Source organism: Labeo rohita, chromosome 22 (assembly GCF_022985175.1).
Source record: "Labeo rohita strain BAU-BD-2019 chromosome 22, IGBB_LRoh.1.0, whole genome shotgun sequence".
Lineage (NCBI taxonomy): Eukaryota > Metazoa > Chordata > Actinopteri > Cypriniformes > Cyprinidae > Labeo > Labeo rohita.
In genome coordinates this window covers 26,737,612-26,761,352 of record NC_066890.1, presented here as the reverse complement: position 1 = coordinate 26,761,352, position 23,741 = coordinate 26,737,612, and the positions used below count along the sequence as shown (strand labels likewise).

The 23,741-nt window shown below is 37.5% G+C and overlaps 1 protein-coding gene across 1 annotated transcript; it reads right to left on the bottom strand.

Annotated features, from left to right (window-relative positions):
- Positions 1 to 5,644: 5,644 nt before the first annotated feature.
- On the bottom strand, positions 5,645 to 12,459 carry lhx9 (LIM homeobox 9). Its single transcript, XM_051094715.1, is given in 6 exon segments — positions 5,645 to 5,768; positions 5,770 to 5,982; positions 6,386 to 6,588; positions 9,814 to 10,169; positions 10,812 to 11,014; positions 11,981 to 12,459. Coding segments are annotated over 6 exon segments (1,191 nt in total). The 5' UTR covers positions 12,155 to 12,459; the 3' UTR covers positions 5,645 to 5,726.
- Between the last annotated feature and the right edge of the window lie 11,282 nt (positions 12,460 to 23,741).

Sequence of the window (23,741 nt, the reverse complement as noted above, 5' to 3'; positions counted from 1 at the left end):
CTTCATAACTTTACAGTTGAACCACTGATGTCACATGAACTATTTGAACAATAATTACCTTTCTGGGCCTTGAACGTTTCAGTTGCGTTACTGTCTATGCAGGACCAGAAAGCTCTCAGATTTCATCCAAAATATCCTAATTTGTGTTCTAAAGATGAATGAAGGTCTTACGGATTTGGAATGACATGAGGGTGAGTAATTAATAACAGAATTTTCATTTTTGGGTGAACTATCACTTTATGTCCAGTTTATATTATTTCCTTAATAAGTAATGTGTAAGCAAGCGTATAGAGGGTCACAATTTGGTCAGTCACCCAGATGCGCGGCCATATTGGCAATACTTGGATGTAAACAACAGCATTGCACGGTTAATGCATTACTGAATATATCTTGTTCTGCTAATTTATGCTGTCTAAACCACTAAAAGCTACTAAATCATATAGAGAAGGACTTAATAAGCAGAAAAGGGTGCAATATTTTAACAGACTGAAGTTAATAGGTGGTGAAGATACATAGGAGCAGTATTAATTAAGACATTAGCCTATTACACCTACCTGACCGGAAATGATAAGAACAAACATGAATGTTGTCAAGATTCTTGCCCTGGGAATCCTAATTCAGTTTTGCCAACCACAAACACCTTTTGTTCCCCAAGACAGTTTTGTGCACTCTTCTCCTTGATTTGTTATAACTTTTGGCAGTCTGTTGCACTCCAAATGCTTTCCGATTAGTACAGCCCAAAACATGATAATAACTGATCATTTTCAGCAGCTAAATATGCAAGTTTCGTTCGGTTCAGTAGCATTGTTTATGGCCGATTGATGACATGTCGTGAAACACTCTATAGCTTCTTCACAAGTGATAGCATCACATAGCTTTAGCATGCATTCATGGACGATTTTAATCAAAATTTCAGTTCTTATTAAGATGTCTGACTTTTAATTGCAGACTTAAGTTTGAGACTTTATGATGTCTTAAGATGAGACACTGCAGGCAAAAACACTGTTTTTTCATGCACCTGTCAAATGTGAGATTTTGGGCTTTTTGGTTTTTAATAAAGTGTTTTTCAGACCAGTGGAAAGAAAACATCCAAATAACACTGTTAAGTGTTTCTTGTATAGCACTTTGTCTATTTGCGTCAATAGAGTTCAATATATATTTTTAAAGACCAAACTTTTTCTTCTACACTGAGCCATAACTCTCCACTTCAGTAAAACCTACACACACCAAACTTAAAATTTTTATTCCTGTCTATATCCTGAAGGTTTTTACAGAGGGATTTGTTCATATACAATTTGCTTGATTATATACAACATTTTATTCCTCACAAAATTGTGAAAAATATATCATTTTCTGTCTGTTCTAAGTATTTTCTGAATTATGTGACTAAATGAGGTCTCCTTCTGTAAGACCATTCGACTCTAATATGTTAAAAAAAAAAAAAAGAAAGAAATTTGAAAGGCTTCATCCAGATTTTTGTACTACAAATGTATGCAAATTAGCGCATATATGGCCTCATGTGCATATTTAAACCTAACATTTTAGAAAACTTGTAATACAAAAAATGTTTGCAATTATCAATGTAATCAATCAACTGGGGAAGTAAGAAGATAACTTTTTTCTTTTTTTACCCTATTCACCTGCAGTTTTCAATTCAATTCAAATTTATTTGTATAGCGCTTTTCACGATACATATCGCTGCAAAGCAACTTTACACCAAATTAAAGTTTTTTCAATATATTTAGTAGTAGCTTACTATTGGTGACTATGTCAAGTGGATGTACATATGGCAAAGATCAATCAATGACGCAATCAAACAGACAAAAAAAAACACTATAAACACCATGCAGTGTCTGGCCTTAAATGATATTTGAGGCTACGTCTACATTAATCCGGAAACATTTGAAAATGGAGTTTTCGTTTTAAAACGCTCCTGTCCACACTAGCGTTTTCCAAATATTTCTCGTCCACACTAAAACATAGGAAAATGTTAAATTCGCCTTACTGCGCATGCGTAAATACTCACTGAGATGGTATAGATGGAACAGACATAATAAGTTTTCACTCAATTCTCAGCAGGATTATTTTGTTTACAGAAATATCTCATAATTCATGACGCGTCCATGTCGAGCTCACTCATGTTTGATCTAAAAAGTAGCTGCCCTCACGTTTTGCCGCAGAAGTCAGTACAGCAACTGTGAGTACATTTTCTGTCATCTTTTTAGGACTGTAATATGAAGAATGTACAAGGTAAATATCTTTAGCAGCAGTGTGAAAGTGAATAGCACATAACAGGCACACTTACCGGAATAAACATAGATATCTATTGGTACAATATGCATCACATGACTAAACATGTCATCGTTTTCCTTCGTTTTCACTGTAACGCGAAAACGGCGTTTTCAGATGTATCCGCTTTGGAGAGCGTTTTCAAAAAGCTCAGTTTCCTTGACAAAAACGCGTTTCAGTGTGGACAGAAGGCCAAAACGGAGAGAAAAAGATTATTAGTATGGACATGGCCTCAGAAACACTCAATAATCTTGGAAATACTATCAAAGATGTGATTTTTATTTGGTCTGGGTCTGTCATTTTTGCACACCTGAGGATACATTTCCAATGTGAAACAAAAGAAACTCTTCAATCTTCATTCATGCAATGATGACAGAATTGTCATTTTTGGGTAAAGTGTCTCTTTAATAGCATGGTTGTTGTTTTTTAGTAATAGGTTGTAGTATATTAAGAAAAAATAAACGTTTCGCAACATAAAACCAGTAATATGTAAACATAATCACAAACCTTCCAGTTTCCTCATGCAGTTTGGCTCTTGTATGTTTATGCGTGTGTGATTTTCATACAATCGCAGTCTGCAGGGGAGGACGGCATCCATCTTCCTGTTTGACTCCTGGTTATGGTGACCGTCCATCCACTCCTCCGAATGTGTGTAACAAATCCTCCTTGAGCTCTCAAGGTCCCTTGTTTTCCAAAAAATTCCCTGCGGTCATAGGCGCTAAGAGCTATTGTTTGCCGATTTAGCCCTAAGGACAACCAACTACTGAATGTGACCTATAAACATATGCGTAATAACCATAGACACTCATAAAAGCTAAAAGTGCTTTGAAATGCCTTCTTTACTCTGACTCAATGCATCTAGGTTGATTCAGTCACATTAAGTGACTTACCACATGAAGAACATTTCAGCTAGGCTGACTAAACATTTTTACGAAGGAAGTACAGAAATTGTCCACAGACTAAAAGGAGTGACGTTTTTGCGGTCATCCAGTGTGTGTAGATCACCGATGGAGCTGGGAGCTTCTTGACATGTCTGGCATAGCAGGAATTCAACACGTTTCTGTTTACTAGGCCCCCATGTGGCCCAATGGTGCTTTTCCCACACTTAACAGAGTATAACACTTTCACAAGCTTTGCTCTAAAGCTTACTTTACGTATACAGTAGACCACTACATCAAAGTTAAAATGAAAAATGAGGGAGTGTCTCCCTTCTTTATTTATTTATTTATTTAACTAACACCAAAATGCAAGAATGCATTACTAGGGAATTCAGGGAACCCAAAGTATTTTTTATTTTCAAATCAAGCATGCTTTCACTGATTATTATTTTTTTTTGTGTGTGTGTGTGTGTGTGTGTTAAAATTCCCTTAAAGTTTATATAGTATAAAGTATACAACAGACAACAAATTAAACATCAATATAAAATAATATCCATTTGAAATTCCCGTCAACAACTTGAAGTGCATGCAAAAAAAGTGTTTTTTTTTTATGTTTTCATTGTAAATACAGCCATATGGTGTTCCTTTCCAGCTCCTCTTGGTCGGACATTTCGCTGCCAAGTTTTAGGAAGGCTGTGCGTTTATGATAAGTGACATTTGTTGCACAGGAATGTTTTACAGCAAGCAGAATTACAAGGTAGTGTGTGTGTGCGTGTGTGTAGACATGCATGCGTGCGTAGATCCCGTCTCCTGTAGTCGCCTCTTGAAGCAAGGTTGCTCTGTTTTCTATCTACAATAGTGTGCAGTTTATTTTTCTTTGCCTTTCTGCCTCGTTTCGAAGGTTTTAACCATTCAGGATGACAATTTGATTTTTTCGAAGAAAAAAAAAAAAAAAAAAAAGAACAATTTTTGGTCGTTTTTTTTTTTTTTTTTTAAACACTCTAAAATCTGATCCTAATATTGTCTTTGTCTTCAATGGTGAAGAATTCCGATCAAAGCTTCTTTTAATACTTTAGGGAATTTTCAAACGTCGTGAAGTATGGCTGTAATGCCCCAAGATTTGTTCTCCCTGAAAAAAAATCATAAAGTAAGAATATATTAAACTACAGAGCAACCTTGCTTTGAGAGGTTTATGTTTACTAGTTGTTCTAGCATTCCTGTGCTTGGTATTTCTGTATAAAGTAGCCATGCATTAGACATCTTTGACTACAGGGCTTTGGTTCAAATCCATGGGGCATTACTTTAACAACAGAAACAGAATCAAGTCTGAAATCGATGTCAGAATGAAAGCAAGACAAGGTTCGATCTGTCATGTTGTGTTGTTTTGGGCGTGAGCAGGAGTTTAACTCTGAAAGCAACACAAAAATGGCTCGTGTAATGAAAAATAAAACGCTTGTAAAGCAAAGTAGTTTTATTCACACAAATTTAATAAGATATAACAACTGTTTGGTCCATAAATATTTAAGGGGAAATAGTTTCTATACACCATCTTTTTTCAAGAAACAAGGAAACATGGACAATCTTGATAGAACACGTACTGTACTATTAACACGAAGATCAATATATATGATTCTCGGATTTACCAACTAGTTCTGAAAGAGTGCACAACTGCCTTCTATGACATCGCCACCCCCTTGTAACAGAATACACCATTAAAAAGATCTTCAGAAAAAATCAGATGAAAAACAGAACAGTACAAAACTAGTGAGGCGCTCCAAGGATGGAAATCATTTTAACAAACAAACATGTATCTCCTGAATTTCACAAACTCTCGTCCAATAAGGCACATAGTAGAACTGAGTTAGGCATCTACTTCATGAAGTAGATCTAGTGTACCACTTTGTTCTACAACAGAACAAATTTGTCATCACACAAGGAAATGTTTCACCCTATAGCGAGGAGCCCCGGACCCTTCTCCAACCGAGACGTAAATGGGCTTTCGTTTCTTTTTTTGGTCTGTTCGGTGGCAAAACAGGGGGGAAACCAGAACAAAACGGGCTGACGTGTGTCGTTTCTAATTAGCTTCCTGCTTAGCATTCACAAATCACTCATAACGCTTCCTACCGGGCACCATATTGTCACTGAGCGCTGGATGTCTTCATTCAGAACAGTACGAACAAACAATCCAGGCTGGCTTTTGATCCGATTCGCACCACGTCGTGGCCAATTTACAGTCCGGCGTCAGTGACAAGACAGACCGAAATTTTGATCATTTCACTACCAAAATATGCAGTAAACATAGCATGTATGCTGACACACTTGGTTTCTAATAAACGTGGCGGGTTGAAATTGAAATAAAACTCAGCTAAAATGATCACAAAAACAAGTACTACAAACTCAGCTGCCACGCGGTTGCAAATGCTACACATAGTAGGTCTCGTCTTACGTTTCCAAAGGTTTTTCTGTGGTCGCCGAAGGTTTTTTTGTGGAAAACAAAAATAGAATCTGGAAATAAATGGGGTAGAGACAAAAAAAAAAAAAAAAAAGAGCAAATCCGTGTTAGAAAAGGTTTGTCAAGGTAGTTTGTGGGGGGGCTCCCGGATTCGTGGCTGTCCAAACTAGAGGTCACTGATGTTACTACGGTGATTGAGGGATTGGTCAGGTCAGTTAGTGTGGTGGCCGTGCTGGGTGGGGTCAGAGCACCGCTGTCGGAAGAGGGCGGCGGAAGTGACGTGCCGTCGGCCTTATCAACACCCCCATTCTCCTGCCGCAAAACGTTCCTTCTGAATTTGGCCCGTGCGTTTTGGAACCAAACCTGCAAACCAATCCCAGTGTCTTTACTCTTTTTGCTTCCAATTACTCTCATATTTTTGCCTACTTAGAAATCATTAAACATCACAAACTTAATCACTACTAAACACAAAGCCAAAGTGAATCGAAACCCTCAACTAGGGATTCTACTGGAAAACATGGACCATCTTCCAAATTAACTTTTCATCAAGCTTCCCCAATGGATTTCTATTTTTGTTTTTTTTCGGTGCATAAGTATTGCCCCTTGAATCAAGCCTCTATTTAGTAAAATTCGTGTAGCTACAGTACATGACAGAACACGACTAAAAAAATGAGCGATGGGTTGAAACAAAAAAGCAAACCAAAATGATGGGAAGGTGTTGTTGGTGTAGATGTGGAATGGAGTCTACTGTGTGGCGAATGCTTACCTGAAGAACTCTTTTGGTCAGTCCTGTCTTTTGGGCGAGCTGTTTTAAGTCCTTGGCATCGGGGTTGTGGTTTATGGCGAAGTAGGACTTCATGGTGCGAAGCTGATGGTGTTTGAACGATGTACGCATGCGCTTGGTCTTCTGGGATGGAGGGTAGGGTTGCTGATCTCGATCCAAATGGTCCGCTTCGTTCTCGTTACAACCTGAAAAATAAAGCAATGACAATTGTGAGACATTACGGTGAGAGTTTACGAAGGTCAGGATGATTTTTGATCTGAATCTGTATTGGTGATTCCAATGCAGTGATATAAGTTATAATAAAAGTGCAATAAAAATAGGTCACTGGCATTTTAATCATGTTTAGCCTCATGTTAATGATTAAAAAAACATCAGAATGACCCCAAAATTCATTGATATATGTGACCCTGGACCACAAAACCAGTCTTAAGTAGCACGGCTATGTCAAAATTAGCAATTTTTCTTTTTTTGCCAAAAAAGAATCATTAGGATATTAAGTAAAGATCATGTTCTGTGATATTTTGTAAATCTCCTACTGTTAATATATCAAAACGTAATTTTTGATTAGTAAGAACTTTATAGGCGATTTTCTCAATATTTTGTTTTTTTTCCACCCTCAAATTCCAGATTTTCAAATAGTTGTATCTCAGCCAAATATTGTCCTGTTCTAACAAACCATACATCAAGCTTGTTTATTCAGCTTCCGGCTTTGTATAAATCCTAATTTCAAAGAATTGACCCTTATGACTGGTTTTGTGGTCCATGGTCACATATAATAACTACATTCAAAACAACTGCTTTAAGGCATGTTTGACAAGTTATTTTTTGCTGTTTATTACAATATTCATCAGATATTTGTCTCCCCTCATTTCGTCATAATTTCTTGCGTTTAAATAGCCATGAATACCAGTAAACTACGTGCACAAAACAGCTAAAATTATTTAACAATCAAACGTGTCAGTATGTTAAATGGTTCATTTGATTCATTTGGTAATCGATTCGATCCATGCTCATTTTATCTCACCGTTCACTTTTATATTTACAGCCGTAAAAATCGACAAAAATGCAAAGCAAGAGTTGAATTTAGCTGTGAGGAGGACAAAATGTTCTCACGCGTGTTTACTTCGACATCCAGATTTCTTTTTTGCCACCAGAGGTCTCTATCTACAAATAGGCTATCTATGCAACAAGTCTACTGATGAAGTGGGTTTTTAACGAATATAAAAATATACGGTGCTGTGTAAAATTACACATAGTTTTGAAAAGCAAAACAAAAAACGGTCTAAAAACTGTGTAAAAGTAAATCATTCAGAGCTCACTGTAAAAAGTGCAAGGTGAAAAAATAAACTAACTAAAGTGAAGAAGATAGAAAAAAGACAGAAAAGCTTTACACCAAAAATAATGATTAGACATACTAAAAACACCGAAAATGACAATAATAATAGACTAAAAATCAAAGCCGTCAATAATATCGCAGAAGTCGTAATAACTTGAGAATGATTACAACTGACAACCGTTTAATTTTGTAAGACAAACTACAGCTTAGGTCTTGATAAAACATTACAACCTTCACAACGCGTTAGCTTCAGGAATAAAAAAGCGAAAGAGTTTAACGCCGCACTGATGTGCGTAAACGTAGTTGTTCTAAACGTGCGCGCTCTCGTGTCCTGAGAACAGCAATGACCTTGAAGTGGCTGAATCGGGGCTGGTTGAGAGCCAGAGATTCCGACGTCACATTCAATTAACGGAGAACAATTAACAGGCAGATTACCCTTATTTCTCTCCATTCATGAAGAACGGCAGAAACTTGGCACACAAAGCCACATTTTTTTCCGAGCAGACAGTAATTGTAACAGCCAAAACAAAACAGGCGCAGCGGGGATGCATTATGACGTACGTATGAATGCAAAAAGTAGAAAAATTAAGGGGGGGGAAAGCGAGGAATGCAAAATAATGGCTGGTAATATGAGGGCAGATACAGGCCTGTAGGCGAGGGATCTACATTGCACGTGGGGCTGGGTCACGGGTTCACTCCTTTGAGAATTTCAAATTAGATGTTTGATGACGCACTAATGAGCGAGGCCTATAATTAATCAGATCCAATTGTCAGCAAGACAAGATATACATTTTACGGTCGCCGAAAAAACCCGAACACTAAATGAATACCAAACAACTGACGAGGAAAAAACAACCCTTTATTAGCTTACAGTGTCTATATTACACAAATCTTATTATTTTAGTATCTTAAAATAGTTTAATATTTTTTTATACTATATTATAATCTACAGTACTTAGAATGTAGAATGAACTATGCAGATGTAGGACATTTTTTGCTAAATTCGCGATTAAGCGCGTAGGCTACTCGCTACTATCAGCAGTTTTGATGCATTCTTAATATAGGCTAAATATAATAAAAACAATATGTAATATTATTTGTATGTAATAACTATAGGGATCTAAATACACTAAAAACACCAATTTTCCTTCAAATGAAAGTGGGACGGTGACTTTAAGTTTAGAGTTTTAAAAAACTAAATAATCATCAAGATGCTTATTAAAACATCATAGCTGGTTTGTTACTAGTCCAAAATGATCTACAAGCTTGACCAAGGCCCTAGCACCTAATAATCCGTCCAGTTTATTAAATACACCAGCTTTAACCAACTAATGGACCAGCATGGTCCAACTTGAAACCATCAAGCAACCAATCAGAAATGTAACGCATGTGTATTCTCACGCGTACGTCATTTTTAAGGCTATTATAGAAAAATACATGTTGTATGATATGGTTTATGCCATGTTAGCTCATAACAGCATGATGATTAATGATCATGACGCCGCAGGACAAGTTTTAAAAGTGTCCCACTTTCACTGAAGACCCCGTCCCATTTTATCTACGCTTTTAGAATTAAATGTTCTTTATTGGCATTGATGCTTCCACGAAGAACCTTCAAACATCAATGGAATCTTAAGGTTCTTTATAGTGGAAAAAAAGTTTTTCAGATTAATGAAATTCGTCACACTAAGAAAAAAAATGGTTCTTTTACGAAAGGAAACAAAAATGGTTCTTCTATTGCATCGCTACGAAAACGCTTTTAGTGCACTTCGAACAGATCCTTACAAATAATGCAATACAATTTATAATTTGAGAAATGTATTTTATTATTACTTAGGGGTGTTAAGATTCTTGTGATAATTATTAGCTCAATGATTTTTGCATTTGGTTGTTATTAAACGGCTGATATTTAAACGGCAATTAAATTAAACGCATTTGTCCATTTTTGTTCTAACAGTAAAAATAAAAGCAGTGTTTATCGAAAACCCAATTATTCACACCAACATTAGCACTTAAGGACATAAAGTGCAACCAAAATAAATTTTAGAAGTCCAGCTCGTAATGCACATCTCACCTGAGTTGTAAGAGCCGATGTCTATCCCCATCGCCGGGCTCTTCCTCTTCCGCGGCCTCCCTTTTTGCACTGTGCCGGTGCCATTGAAGTAAGGCAGCGCTAGCCCTCCGCCTTTGGCCGCTAATTCAGCGTAGTTTAATTGAGGGTGATACTCTCCCTGAATAAGGGTCTCAAAGTGAACCCGGCAGTAAACCAAGTTGTCTTTCATGCCGAAATGGTCACCCGTGGTCAGTGTTTTGTTGCATGTGGTGCAGGTGAAGCAGCTCAGATGGTACACGGAGTCCCTGGCGCGCATCACCATTTCCGAAGCGGAGATGCCGAGGTGGCAGCGGGCACATCTCTGCACGGAGAACCTTCTGGAACAGCACATGTCATTTATAATCAAACTAATCACTTAGATTGGTGATCACTTAAATTAGGTCATTTACAAACATCGCTGAATATTCACTGAAGATATTTTCAAATGATTTATATAACTAGGGTGGTTAAACAAAATTGTTTTATTTAAGCCTAACTTTATAAACAAAGGCGAATGTGTTTTTATTGAAACCAGAGCAAAATTACATCGGATTTTCTTTAGCCTAAATTAAATAAATGCTGGTTTAACGTTTAGCTGACAGTAAAAACAAACGGCTAAGATTTTAGCTGAGAAACAAAAACACAGTTTACACACGCATTCAGCATGAATTAATTAGACTTATTAGATTAATTTAAGCGTGTCGGTTAATCGCTAAAGATCGCTATATGGGTCAATGGCTGCCTTTGATGTCGTGTGTGCTTAAAAAGTTACTAATCAAACTGAATATCTAAATGGACTAGTTTTTTTTTTTAAATGAAAAAAAAAAAAAAAAATTTAGCATCACTCAACCAACCAATATACAGCCATTAATACTAACAAAACTAATTTCTATGAGTTAAATCTGGTAGAAATAGCTTTTTTTTTTTACAATGCAGGGCCTACTAAATAGGCCTAATGCACGATTTAAGTAAAAGCTTACCTGTAGTAATCCTCTTTGCAGTAAATGCTGCCATCCTTCGCGAAACACGTCAGCTCGGATTCAAGGGCCAGTTTACATTCACAACACTTGAGACACCTTAAATGCCACTGTTTATCAACGGCGAGTAAGTAGTATCTGTCGGAGATTTTCCCACCGCAGCCGGCGCACAGCGCAGGCTTCTCTGGGCTCATGGAGGGCATCGTCTTCAAAAAATAAAAAAATAAAAAAAATAATATTAATAATAAGATATAAAGAAATGTAGTGAGTGAACGCTTATGCGTTCAGCAAAATATATATCATTAATTGACTTTGCCACAATAGCTATAACTACAACTAAATAGAAAATATCGCCTAAAAACGATTTACTAAATTAAGTAGTTGTTATCAGAGTGCGAGCTAAATAGCGATATTTATTAAGCCAAAACGAGCTATAATGCATAGTTATATAGCGTTTGTTTTGATTTTGTAAGATGTATATAACAGTGTACCTGTGTGGTCTATTATGAAAATAACATATACAAATTAAATGTATGCAAATATAATAACAGTAATAATAACAATAATATAACAGCGTAGCCTATTCTAAAAAAATATATGTTAATTTACACACTAAAAGAATGCAAATATAATCATAACCTACTAACAACAACACCTAGTATTATTATTATTACTACTACTATGTATTACCTGTTTAATATATTGCCCATGTATGCCTAATGTATACAGATCCTGTTTCTTTTTAGTAGTGTTTTTCTCATGGCCTAATAAATACTACAATTATCGTGCTGCGATGTAAAAACTAAAATAAAATGTAAAATATTTGTGAAACATATAGTTGTAAAAATATATAATAGTATGTTGGCATACAAACGTTTTTTTTTTCATATGCATTCCACCTTTTAGCTACATTTTAATGAAATACATTTTACTTCTAAATTATATTTGTAGCCTCACCAGATGTACGATTTTATATACTTTTGAAATCTTCCTGAATATGACTTCTCTTGTTTCCCGAGGCCTGGTAATATTTCAAAACAAGGATCGTGCATTAAACAAATTTTCGTCGTTGTGTTTTTAAGTGGGTTACAAACTGTGAAGTGCGACGATAGAGTTTTTGGGTGCTGCGATTTGCTCCAACGGAAAACACACGCTAAAATACAAAATCTTACCGTTTCTCGTCCGTTCATCTGAACGGTTTTAGCCAGACGAGACTCCGTTTTAGATCTCCTCTCCATCTCCTCCATGATCCCTTGAATATGATCCCCAGAGATGCCGTGGAAAAGCATGGCTGCTGGACGCAATGTGCAACTGCTTTCTTTCGCCTTGCACCCCACAACTTCCATATACAGCTTTCCGGATCCTTAAAACATCCGATTGGATCTGCACCAACAAATTCACACAAATGCAATCAATATTTTAAAAATAAAGCCGGTGGGATTTGATGGACGGCGCAGGAACAGGCAGGAGAACCAGTCCACTTCTCCAGCGTCTTGCTTGTTGGGCAGAAGGGGAAAAAAAGTATAGTCCGGACGATATAAGGCAAAGCTGAAGTCTGGAGGATGTTTTAAACGTAGGTTTTCAGATAGTCCCAATCTCCTACTGGGGATCCGAATGCTTGAAAGTCAGGTTTGGGACTGTGTGTGTTAGAGATCCTGTGTCCTATTTGTGAAGAGAGCAAACGCCTGCCCAGCTTGGGTAATTGGGTAGGAGGAGTCCTCCCTCTCTCCAATGCCACTGATTTCTATTCACCAACAAAGACCTGTCACTCTCTCTTCAAACCGATGGTGATGGGCAACACGAGCTTGGAAAGCATTTGGTATAGACCTTTTACTTCTTTTTAGCTGGTGTTTTGCCACTTTGCCACTTTTTTTGTGAGGTTTCTTTTTTTCTGGTAGTTTTTAGCTTGTGCTTCTACAAATGCGTGTAAATGAATAGTTCAAAAGTGTAAGTGAATTAAGTGTTGAATCACTGAACACTGGAAGTCATCTGACCTTTCTGTAGTTTTGTGTTTTGTTGGAAAATCGCGGTTGGAAAATTGTCTAACGGAGTTGGTCTAGTTTCTCACCGCTAATTACAGCCAATGTGCACCTGAAAGCCTGTTTGTCTCAATTATAATTAAACCTCTAAATACAGTACTTTATTATTATTTTTTTTTTTTTTTGGTTAATGTTTTCGCTTGTGTATTTGCATGCATATTTGAAGCAAGTATATATATATGTAAAATTAATTTTGAACTCTGCACCTTGTATCTTCACTGGATAAATTAAGATATAATGTATTTTAGGCTTGAATTATAACATGTAAAAACCGTACACTATCTGACACATGTAAAATGAAAGTGGACTAAAGTGGTGGCATAATTTAAAAAGTTGTCAGCCTGCTTTATCAAGGTGTGTGTGTGTGTGTGTTACGGTCTCTTTCTCTGTGTTTGCGGGAGAAAGAGAGAAAAGAGCGAGCGAGGGAAGGGGGGAGCGATGCTGTTGGGAGGAGGAATAAGCAGTTGTTTACATTCTTTGATTTTCAGATGTCAAACGTCAAATGAATCTCATTGCCACAGTTTCTTTTTCTGTACCAATACGTACGAGGAACGGTCGAGAATTATATTTGAAAATGATAACAATTACCTCCTTGGTAGCAACCTAAATCCAATTAGTCGCGTTAGTAATGATATCAAAGGCAGCATGGATTATGTAGGCGATATTTATGCATCCCTTTTTTTACACGTCGCTTTTAAAGCGTATCGTTTCGTTAATTTATTTTAGCTTATGAATTGTTGCTCAAGCGTTGGCCTTTTAAATATACACAGGCCTTTCAATAAATGTATCCATTTAGATATTTGGATGAAGCTAAGCATCTTTTTAAATGACTATTTATAAGAAAGTAGTTTAGACAAATAGCCGCTTCCCTGTGTCATTCAGTCCAAATAGTTCTTTTTTTTATTGGCTTTGGAATATATTATTCTTTTCCACGCCCTCCTTTAAAACAGTTTTTATAAATGATTCCACCAATTAGATACATTTTATAAACTCGTCCTGATTTTGATACAGGCTTTTTAACAGCTCAAAATTGTGCGGCTAACTTCATAAAATGGACGGGAAAATGTATCTTTTTATGTCTGTAAGTCACCAAATGAGCTTTAAGTAAGTTCAAATGAAATCTTATAAAAATGCGATGATTTAAAACGCAGTATAGCTGCTACGTTTTCATTAGTAGGCTATACGAAGTCAGATTGTTTGCATAATGCCTGGCAATTGCTATTTTAAACATTTATTTTGCTTAACAAATAAATCCTAATATTATATTCAATTCAAATGTTTTTACTTGTTATATTTTAACCAACCACTAATTATTTTACCCAAGTCCCTCAGCTCTACGCGAGCAAAATTTCTAATTTTATTACAAGCAAACACGAATCAGCTTGTAGTCAGTTTTTATCTAAAATAATTTTTGGTCTCAACTCTTATCCGAGACCAGCAAATTTGTTTCTTACGAAACGAAAATCAGTTTACTAATTAGCCTTCTGAAATATTTAGGTTTATTTGTACTGATTTCACAATTCGAGATGTCATTTTAATTGAATACCATCTAAATATCGTTCAATCCGGAACAGCATTGAATATATAGCCTACATTAATCTTAAATTCGGTTTTCAGTCTACATCGCATTTATCTCCTGCAACTTTTACCTGTCTCACCTGATCTATACATGTGCAAATTGAAGGTCTTTCCTCGCCAGTTATGCATAAATAATCTTTACGAAACTCTGCAAAGCAACTCAATTTATCATGTACAATGATAAAACCGTATATTCAAGAACATAAGCAATATAAAAGTGGTGTTTTACCGTGAGCCGCAGAGCGCCGTCCTGAAGCCCCAGCAGTGCTGCGGTGAGAGAGGGATGGATGAGGGTGAGACACGAGCGATCCTACCAGCAGATGGGGGCTGTTCCTTGTTTCTCGTGTGAGTGTCAATTACGACAAATCCAGCGCGAACACTGAATATACATCAATTGTCTAATACACAAGGCCCCTTTCGAGAGTTGTTAGAGGCGGACAGACTCATAATCTTCTCCGTGAATTTTCTTAATGCTAAATCATTAAGTTAAGTTAACATTATGCGGTTTTCTTACCTTGAGGCGTCACGCATGAGGCTACTCCTTTGATAGATAGATAGATAGATAGATAGATAGATAGATAGATAGATAAAATTTACGAGTCCATGGAGTGTTCTAAAATGGGTTTAGTTGTAACAACATCAGTTTAACCAATTAGAAATGAGCCACGAGGTGAAATCACCGTCATACACGATCACCAACCTCTTAAGTGACAGTAGAAGTTGTAAGACCGTTTTTTTAAAATCCTGTAATTCTTTTGTATTTTTACACAATTTTGAGGTGAGAAAGTATAATTTCACGTCTGACTTATAATGAGATTTGCGATCATGCTAATGGACGTGAAATGACAGAACCGATATCATCTGAATCAGCAGGTTCGCGATTAATTTCGTATGCAAGACCCATGCAAGCTTTTCGTCTCAAAAAAATAAAAAGAAAAGGGTTGCAACACGTTCTAATTTATTTGGTGTTTTGAATTAAAATGTTTCTTATACATTCACCATTTCGAATTAAAATGTTTAGCTTTTTAGGGGATTGTATAATTATTTATAACAAGCAACAATCATAAATTCATGCAAAAAAAAAAAAAAAATAATAATAAATGTAAAACTGATGTCCATGTTTTCAATTAGTATTACAGCCCATCTGGTAGTGGGGTCGGTTGTAACTTTTCTTTCTATTTGACATTAATTTACATAGTTTAAATAGTAGTATACGATTTTTAAACTGCTTTAATTTGTATAGGGCAAATATGAAAATATTATATCACATTTTGAGACACATAGCACAAAAAACGAATATGTGTTACAACACTCTGTCTCCCCTATATATGCACAGCACAAAAACAGAACATTTATAAAAGCGCCAGTTGTAATTAAATTGCAAATATATTTTAAATTGCATGATGTGCAACTAGTTCAACCAAATATAAACAACACAAATGTAATATAGAATGTACAGCTTTGTGACAACAGTTCAGACTAATTTTATTCAACAGCTGAAAAAAAAACCCTTGCTGACTTTGGTAAATCTGCTGTTGAAGTACCTAAGGTACACACCTAAACCCTATGTGCTCAAGGCCCTCAGTGCTTGTTCTTTATTTTGTGGAGTTAGTTCACTAAGCTTTTATAGGGAATTGTTTGCTCTGTTTTGAGGAAACATATTTAAACTTTAAAAAGTGTGAATTGTCCAACACAGAAAGATCAAAAATCTGTTCTCCAGCTCTTTGAAACACACAAAGCCATAACGTACAATGCAATAACATCCTAAATATTGCAAATCTGAGTCCGCTGATTCAGAAACGTGGCTGACCGAAGAATCGAAAGCATTTTGATACCATTAAATAAGCTGTTGGAGAAAGAAGAAAGCCATCTTATCTTGAGAGTTTGGCTTGCGGGCAACCTTTCATGCCAGGCAAGTCAAAGGGGAGGAGACTTAGGCATAAGTACACAAATAGACCTTAAAATGAAAAACTGCTGTAACTGCTCAGTTGCTGTTGACCAATTCGTACAATCTGTTCAGTTACCAAAAAAAAAAAAAAAAAATACTTCAGCCATGATCATCTTAAATAATCATAATACTCTACCACGTCTCATTCATAACGTCTTAACAAAACTATGGTGGGATACAGACAATTACACAAAAACCATGTCCATTTATGAACCATATGTGATGGCTAAACCACAAAACAAATGTTTACAAACTGAAGATGGACAACGATTTCTCCAGAGCCATCGCGGTGCTCTTTTTTAAGAGGCAACAAAGCCACAGAGCAGATGCTCCTCACCGGTTTTTCGTGCTTTGCTTCGAAGAGGGGACGTTCAGTCTAGCGTGCCTGATGAGAATTTAGCTGCTGTTAAAATCTCTCTCTCTCTCTCACTTTCCCTCCCTCCTCACCCCTTTTCTCTTGATGCTGAGCCCTGCTCTGCTGATGCAAGAATCACAACTCCCCGTGTTGACAGATGGAGGATGGCTCCATAGCACATAGCCCGTCCCAACAGTCCAACTGCTGCCTAACCAACAGTTTTTTCGCTTCCCCTTTTTTCCTTTTCTTGTTTTTTTTTTCCTTCCTGCACCACTATACTGAATTTACTTAACCCAATGAAGTTCACCTCCATTACAGTGCTTGCAGGCAGAATTAATATTCCTTAAACATCGTTCGGTTTTCATCCAAATCCTGGACTCTAAGTATTAAACCAAACTCTTTATTCTTCAAAATTCATAGTATTTGCTGCGCTGAAAGCACTTCCTTCAAGATACTTCAAGTCAGATTTCAACATCTAAAGGTGTGTCAATTAGCCAGAGAGTCAGACATTTCAAGACTGGTCCCATTGCTCCAGTACAATGAAACACTTGCTTCCTAGAATTTTCCACAATGCACTGTAAAAACCAGAACAAGTACTTATTAGAGGGTTTGGACTTGCATCACGACTTGGTCAGTTACCCGGATGCATGGCCATTTGTGATATTCAGATGTAAACAAGAGCATTGCATGGTTGTTCTGCTAATTTATGCTGTCTAAACCATGGAAAAAATGTGTGGAAGCTGCTAAATCATATGGAGAAGGACTTAGTAAACAGGAACGTTAATAGGGGTTAAAGATACATAGGAGCAGTATTAAGATATTAGCCTAATATATCACCTACCTGACCGGGAATGATAAGAACAAACATGAATGTTGTCAAGATTCTTGCTCTGGAAATCCTGGTTCAGTTTGGCCAACCACAAACGCCTTTTGTTCCTCAGACAATTTTTTTCACTCTTCTCCTTGATTTATTATAACTTTTGGCAGTCTGTAGCACTCGAAATGTGTTTCCCGGTCCGACTGATTAGTACAGCCCAAAACATGATAATAATTGACAATTTTGAGCAGCAATAATCAGCAAAATATGTGAGTTTCTTTCGTCTCAGAATGTTTACTTGTTTTCTTCAGTCTCTAAAGCAGTCAAAAATGAAGGGCTGATATATCACTGTATATGCAAAATAAACAAAAATCATACCAAAAAGATATCAGTTCTGATGCATACAGTGATGCTATTGATAAGTAAAATAAGTGACTTTTTCAAGTATGTACATTTAATCATTTGCAGGCAATCGAGTCATGTCCCAGTTAGTGGATCAAGACTCTCGCTATTGCCTGAATTCCTGATTCACGACAGGGAACTATAGTTCCCGACGCTGAATATTTTGGATGTCTCCCTAATCTAACACACCTGATTCAACTCACCAGCTCATTAGTAAAGGCTCCATGAACTGAAATGTGTGTGTCAGTTAAGGGAGACATCCAAAATGTGTACCCTTGGGGGTACTCCAAGAACAAGTCTGGGAAACAGTGATGTAAATCATGTAATAGTACAGTGGTTCTCAACCCAGTTTCTGGAGTCTCGTTAACACTGCACATTTTGAATGTCTCCATAATCAAACACCTGATTCAGGCCATCGGCTCATTAGAAGAAGACTCCAAGGCATGAAATGGAGACACTGCAAGGAGGGGTTCTCCAAGGATAGGGTTGATAACCCCTGGTCTACAACAAGAAATGTTAAATTGTAGCTAGAGATGTTGTGCAAAACTTTGTTTTGGAATGATTCCAATAAAAGTAAACTTCTGCTACCAGTTCTGTTGGCAAAGAGGAGTTCCTTGAAGAGTTGCCCTTACCTGTTGGCACAAACCATTTAGCACGTCACACTACATTTTGGTATTTTTTAGTGGTTTTAATTGCATTGGACCATCAGGACAATTGGCAACTGGCAAGCTACAGTGGGAACGGAAGGTGCCGAGATCACGCTGGCTGATCTCGAGACCGTTCCTTACCCTTTCACAATAGGTAAAGTAAAGGTTTCTCACTGAATGAGTTGACCACCTGATCCAGCCTGAACGGTGCCACATATGGCATGATATGGCCAGACGGTCTGGCTGGAACACTGGGACAGGTCTTGGGGAGATGCCCTACTGTTTTGTGCGGCTATTTACAGGCCTGTCCAAAGGAATCTGGCCGTGTGACTGTCAGTCAGATGTGGTGAGCTTTTTCAGGAGCACTGGTGCAACCACAGGGAAGCTGGTTGTCCATCTGACCACTTTGGTAAGGCTTCAGCCCCAAGGCTGAATGACATTGTCTCTGTTGCATGACCAGACGGGCTGCTCGGCTACAGCTTGATTCAACACACACACAAACACTGCCAACAACGGCGTTATGGACCACACACCCGCACGCACTCAGAGGGACAGCCCAGATGCTGAAACTGATTTTCCAGCCATCACTCGGCTGACATCCGTTCCTCCCAGCCAATGCGTGTCATCCTCTGCCTGGCCTGGGCACTTGAATGGCGGGAGCGGCAGCAGTCCGTGGTGCTGCTGAGGGGGCAAGGGTTTGCCCCCAGTCCCCATGAGCTGGAAAGGACGGTTCGCCTGGACCAGTGATACGTTTGGACGCTGGACCAGGCAGACTGTCCCTCTGCCTCTAGAAAAGTGGCAGTGCATGGACTCTGCTGTAGCATATGCTCTGGCTGAAGGTCAGGTGACGGACTCCAAAGCTCTGCAGATGCAGGAACTGTAGCCCCCACTTGGTGGCTTGGGTGGGTTTCAATTCAGAGGGAATTATAGGTGAGAGAGCTTAGTGTGGCTGAAGCCAGAACCTAGGTGTTTCTGACCTCAATGACCTGCCAATGAAACAAAGGTAAATTTGAAAAGCAGGAAAAGACAATATGAAAAACAAGATGGCTAATATAAGCAAAAAGGTTCCACAGATTTTGCATAAAGTCTGTAACCTTCGGCCGACTTGTATGCACAATTAACTGACAGAAGAAATAAACAGATCTCACCAGATGCTTTTCGATTCCAAAGGAATCTCCTGGATGGAGATGCTACTCAAGCATAACCAGTTTCCTCTCTTTCCAAGGTAGTCCCTTGAGGTTTTAGACTCATTTTCCCTTTCCTCACTTGCATGTTTTCTTGTTCAGTTGTTATGATTCCCACACCTGATCCCAGCGCATGACAAGACTAGCGAGCGCAAGGCTTGTGAGTTGTTTGCTAAAGCAAGTTTTCTTGAAATCTGTCTGTGCTCTGAGGGACTGAGCGTTGTGTAGCGTTTGCGTCTCAGTCACCAAATACTGAGAAACAGAGAAAGGAGGGACAGAAAGGGAAAAAGAAAACGACAACACTGTGCGATCTCTGAAGTCATATGATGCAGAGGAATAAGGCAGACTTGAAAGTTGGCCTATTTCATGGTCAGGCACTAGGACTGGGAAGGGTCTTGAATGGCAATGCATCTACTTTAATGTGACAGACAAGTCCCTAGGCAAAACAAGCAGACCCGTGGCAGGCAGGCCCAGGTACTTGATGAGTGTGACACCTTCGCCATTCCACTGGAAATGTTGTTGCCGTACGCTCCGCTGCCTCATCTTAGGTTTTACCCAAATAAATTTGCCTCTCATCCGGACTGACGATGCCACAAGCCCCTCGCCTGCCTGTCCTCCCTGGAACTGTTGAGATCATGAATCTCCTTGTCGACGTTCACAGGGCCTTGCTCCTGATAAATGTGCGCCCGCCTTGGGACCCTCCCGTCGCCTGATATCGCGCTCGGCGCCAGTCGGCAAAGCTGGGATAGGGCTCTGCCACATACACATTCCCGCATTCAGAGACCGTTTCCTTCTTCCTGCCCTGCGATGCTGTGTGACAGGTTGGATGGGCAGTGCCTGGGGCAAAATCCTACTTGGCTTTGCATATCTACAGACAAAGCATCATGTAAATACAATGACTGCACATGATTAGAAATGAAGAGATTTCTAAAAATCAGTATGTGATCTGTATACTTACAGTGTATCAGCGGATGGAAAAAAAAAAAAAACAGCGCATCAATCTCATTTAGCCACAGGGAGATATGAATCAGACAGGGAAATACGAAGATGCATAATGGCCAGGAGGTAGCAGACAATAACAACTGATGTATATGATGTACACTACCAGTAAAATTTTTAATCTTTTTAATAATTTTGAAGTCTCTTCTGCTCACCAAGCTTGCATTTATTTGATCCAAAATACAACAAAGGAGTAATATTTAAAAGAACTGCTTTCTATTTGATATACATTATATTTCAAATGTACTTTATTCCTGTGATCAAAGCTAAATTTTCAGCATCATTCACTCTTCAGTATCACATGATCCTCCAGAAATCACTCTAATATCCTGATTTGCTGTTAAAATTTTTATTATTATTTTTATCAATATTTAAAACAGTTGAGTACATTTTTTACAGGATTCATGATGAATAGAAAGATCCAAAGATCAGCGTTTATCTGAAATTATTTTATTCATTTATTTTTTTGGTAAAGAAATTATAGAAATTAATACTTTGGTTTTTTTTTTTTAGCAAGGATGCTTTAAAGCAGGGGTGCTCAACCCTGTACCTGAAGATCTACCTTCCTGCAGAGTTAGGCTCCAACCATGATCAAACACACATGAACCAACAAATTAGGATCTGAAAGAGCACTTGATAATTACAAACAGGTGTGTTTGATCAAGGTTGGAACTAAACTCTGCAGGAAGGTAGGTCTCCAGGAACAGCGTTTGGGCACCCCTGCTTTAAATTACTCAAAAGTGATGATTAAGACATTTATAAGATTTCCATTTCAGATAAATGCTGTTTCTCTGAACTTGCTATTCATCAAAGAAACCTCAATAAAAAATTCTAATCAGCTGTTTTCAGCATAGTAATAATAATAAATATTTTTGAGCAGCAAATCAGAATATTTTAATGATTTCCAAAGGATCATGTGACTGGAGTAATGATGCTAAAAATTCAGCTTTGAAATCACAAGAATAAAGTACATTTTAAAATATATTCAAATAGAAAACAGTTATTTTAAATAATAAATAATATTTCAAAATTTTACTGTTTTTGCTGTACTTTGGATCAAATAAATGCAGGCTTGGTGAGCAAGTCAAAGTCAAGTCAAATTTTATTTATAGAGCACAAGTTTAACACAACCATAGTTGATCCAAAGTGCTTTACAAACAATAAACAGCAAAGGATAAAACAAATATAAGAGCAATTAAAATGAAAATTCATAACACAACAATTTAACACAAATTAATTTAGCAAAATACATGCACAACATCACCCAAATGCTAATAAGTAAAAATATGTCTTTAAGCTCGATTTAAAAACATCCAGTGATGTAGAAGCTCTGATGTGCAATGGTAAACTGTTCCAGAGTTTTGGGGCAACTACTGAAAAAGCCCGATCACCCTTTGTTTTACAACGTGAACGGGGGACGGATAGTAGTAACTGATCATTAGATCTTAAAGACCTAGAAGCTGCATAAGGTGTGATAAGATTACAGATATAGTCTGGGGCAGAATTATGCAATGCCTTATATGCAAAAAGAAGAATCTTAAAATCAACTCTAAATTTTATAGGGAGCCAGTGCAATGAAGCAAGAACAGGGGTGATGTGATCCCTTTTCTTAGTTCCTGTTAAGAATCTGGCTGCCGCATTTTGAACCATCTGTAACTGAGAGAGTGTAGATTGAGGTAGGCCAGCGTACAAAGAGTTACAGTAATCCAGATGAGAAGAAATTAACGCATGAATTACAATTTCAAGGTCTTTACTGGATAAAAAGTGTTTCACCTTAGCCAATGATCTGAGATGAAAAAAACTACTCTTTACAACTGTATTTATATGCTTGTCAAAGTGCAAAAAAGGATCGAGATGGACTCCAAGATTCTTTACGTAGTCGTGTAGGTTGTTACTTAGAGAACCTAACTGTGTTTTGACAGAGTTATTAGTAACAGCAGGGCCCAGTAGCAACACCTAGGTTTTATTTTTATTAAATTGCAAAGAGTTTTTTGCCATCCAGGTCTTGACTTCACTAAGACATGACAAAAGATGATCAAATGAAAAATCATTTCCTGGTTTAAGTGGAAAATATAATTGGAGGTCATCGGCATAAAAATGATAATTAATGTTATGTTTCCGGAGAATTGAGCCCAAAGGAAGCATATAAATGGAGAACAAAAGAGGCCCAAGAATGGATCCCTGTGGAACACCACACTGGATAGGTGCAACGGGAGAAGTAAAAGATCCAATATTTAAAGAGAAAGTTCTCCCCTTTAAATATGAGGCAAACCACTCTAAGGCTGAACCCTGCACCCTGACAACACACTCAAGTCGGTTCAGAAGAATATTATGATCAACCGTATCAAATGCAGCACTTAAGTCCAGGAGTATTAAGATAGCAGAAGATCCAGAATCAATAGACAGCAGGATCTAAAATATTATGTGTATCCAGGTATGAAGTAAACTGTGATAGTCAACTTTTTCCAAAACCGTTGAAATGAACGAAAGTTTAGAAATAGGACGATAGTTGTTATGTACTGCGGGGTCGAGATGAGGGCCTTTCAATAAGGGTTGAATGATAGCATGTTTAAAACTTTCAGGAAATGCCCCATTTATTAAAGAGCTGTTTACAATAGCTAAAGAGCAGAAGAAACTTCTTTAAAAACATTAAAAAACAAAAACTTTTGTCTGGTAGTGTATTTTGAATATGATGTACTTTGCATGAATAATCTTTATATGCAATATCATGCCAAAATACACAAATATACACACAAAAACTCAAAAATCACTGAAATTAAAAGAGCCCAGGATGCCATAAAGAACAACAACCCTGTATATAGTATATGTAAATTGTACATGCTACAAAAAATGTAAAGACCTGTCGAAGCAACAATAAAATGCCAAAACACATTTTTGCATAAACATGAAACAATTCAAGGAGAACTTATAAAAAGGTATTTTTAATGAGTTCAAATTGCATAC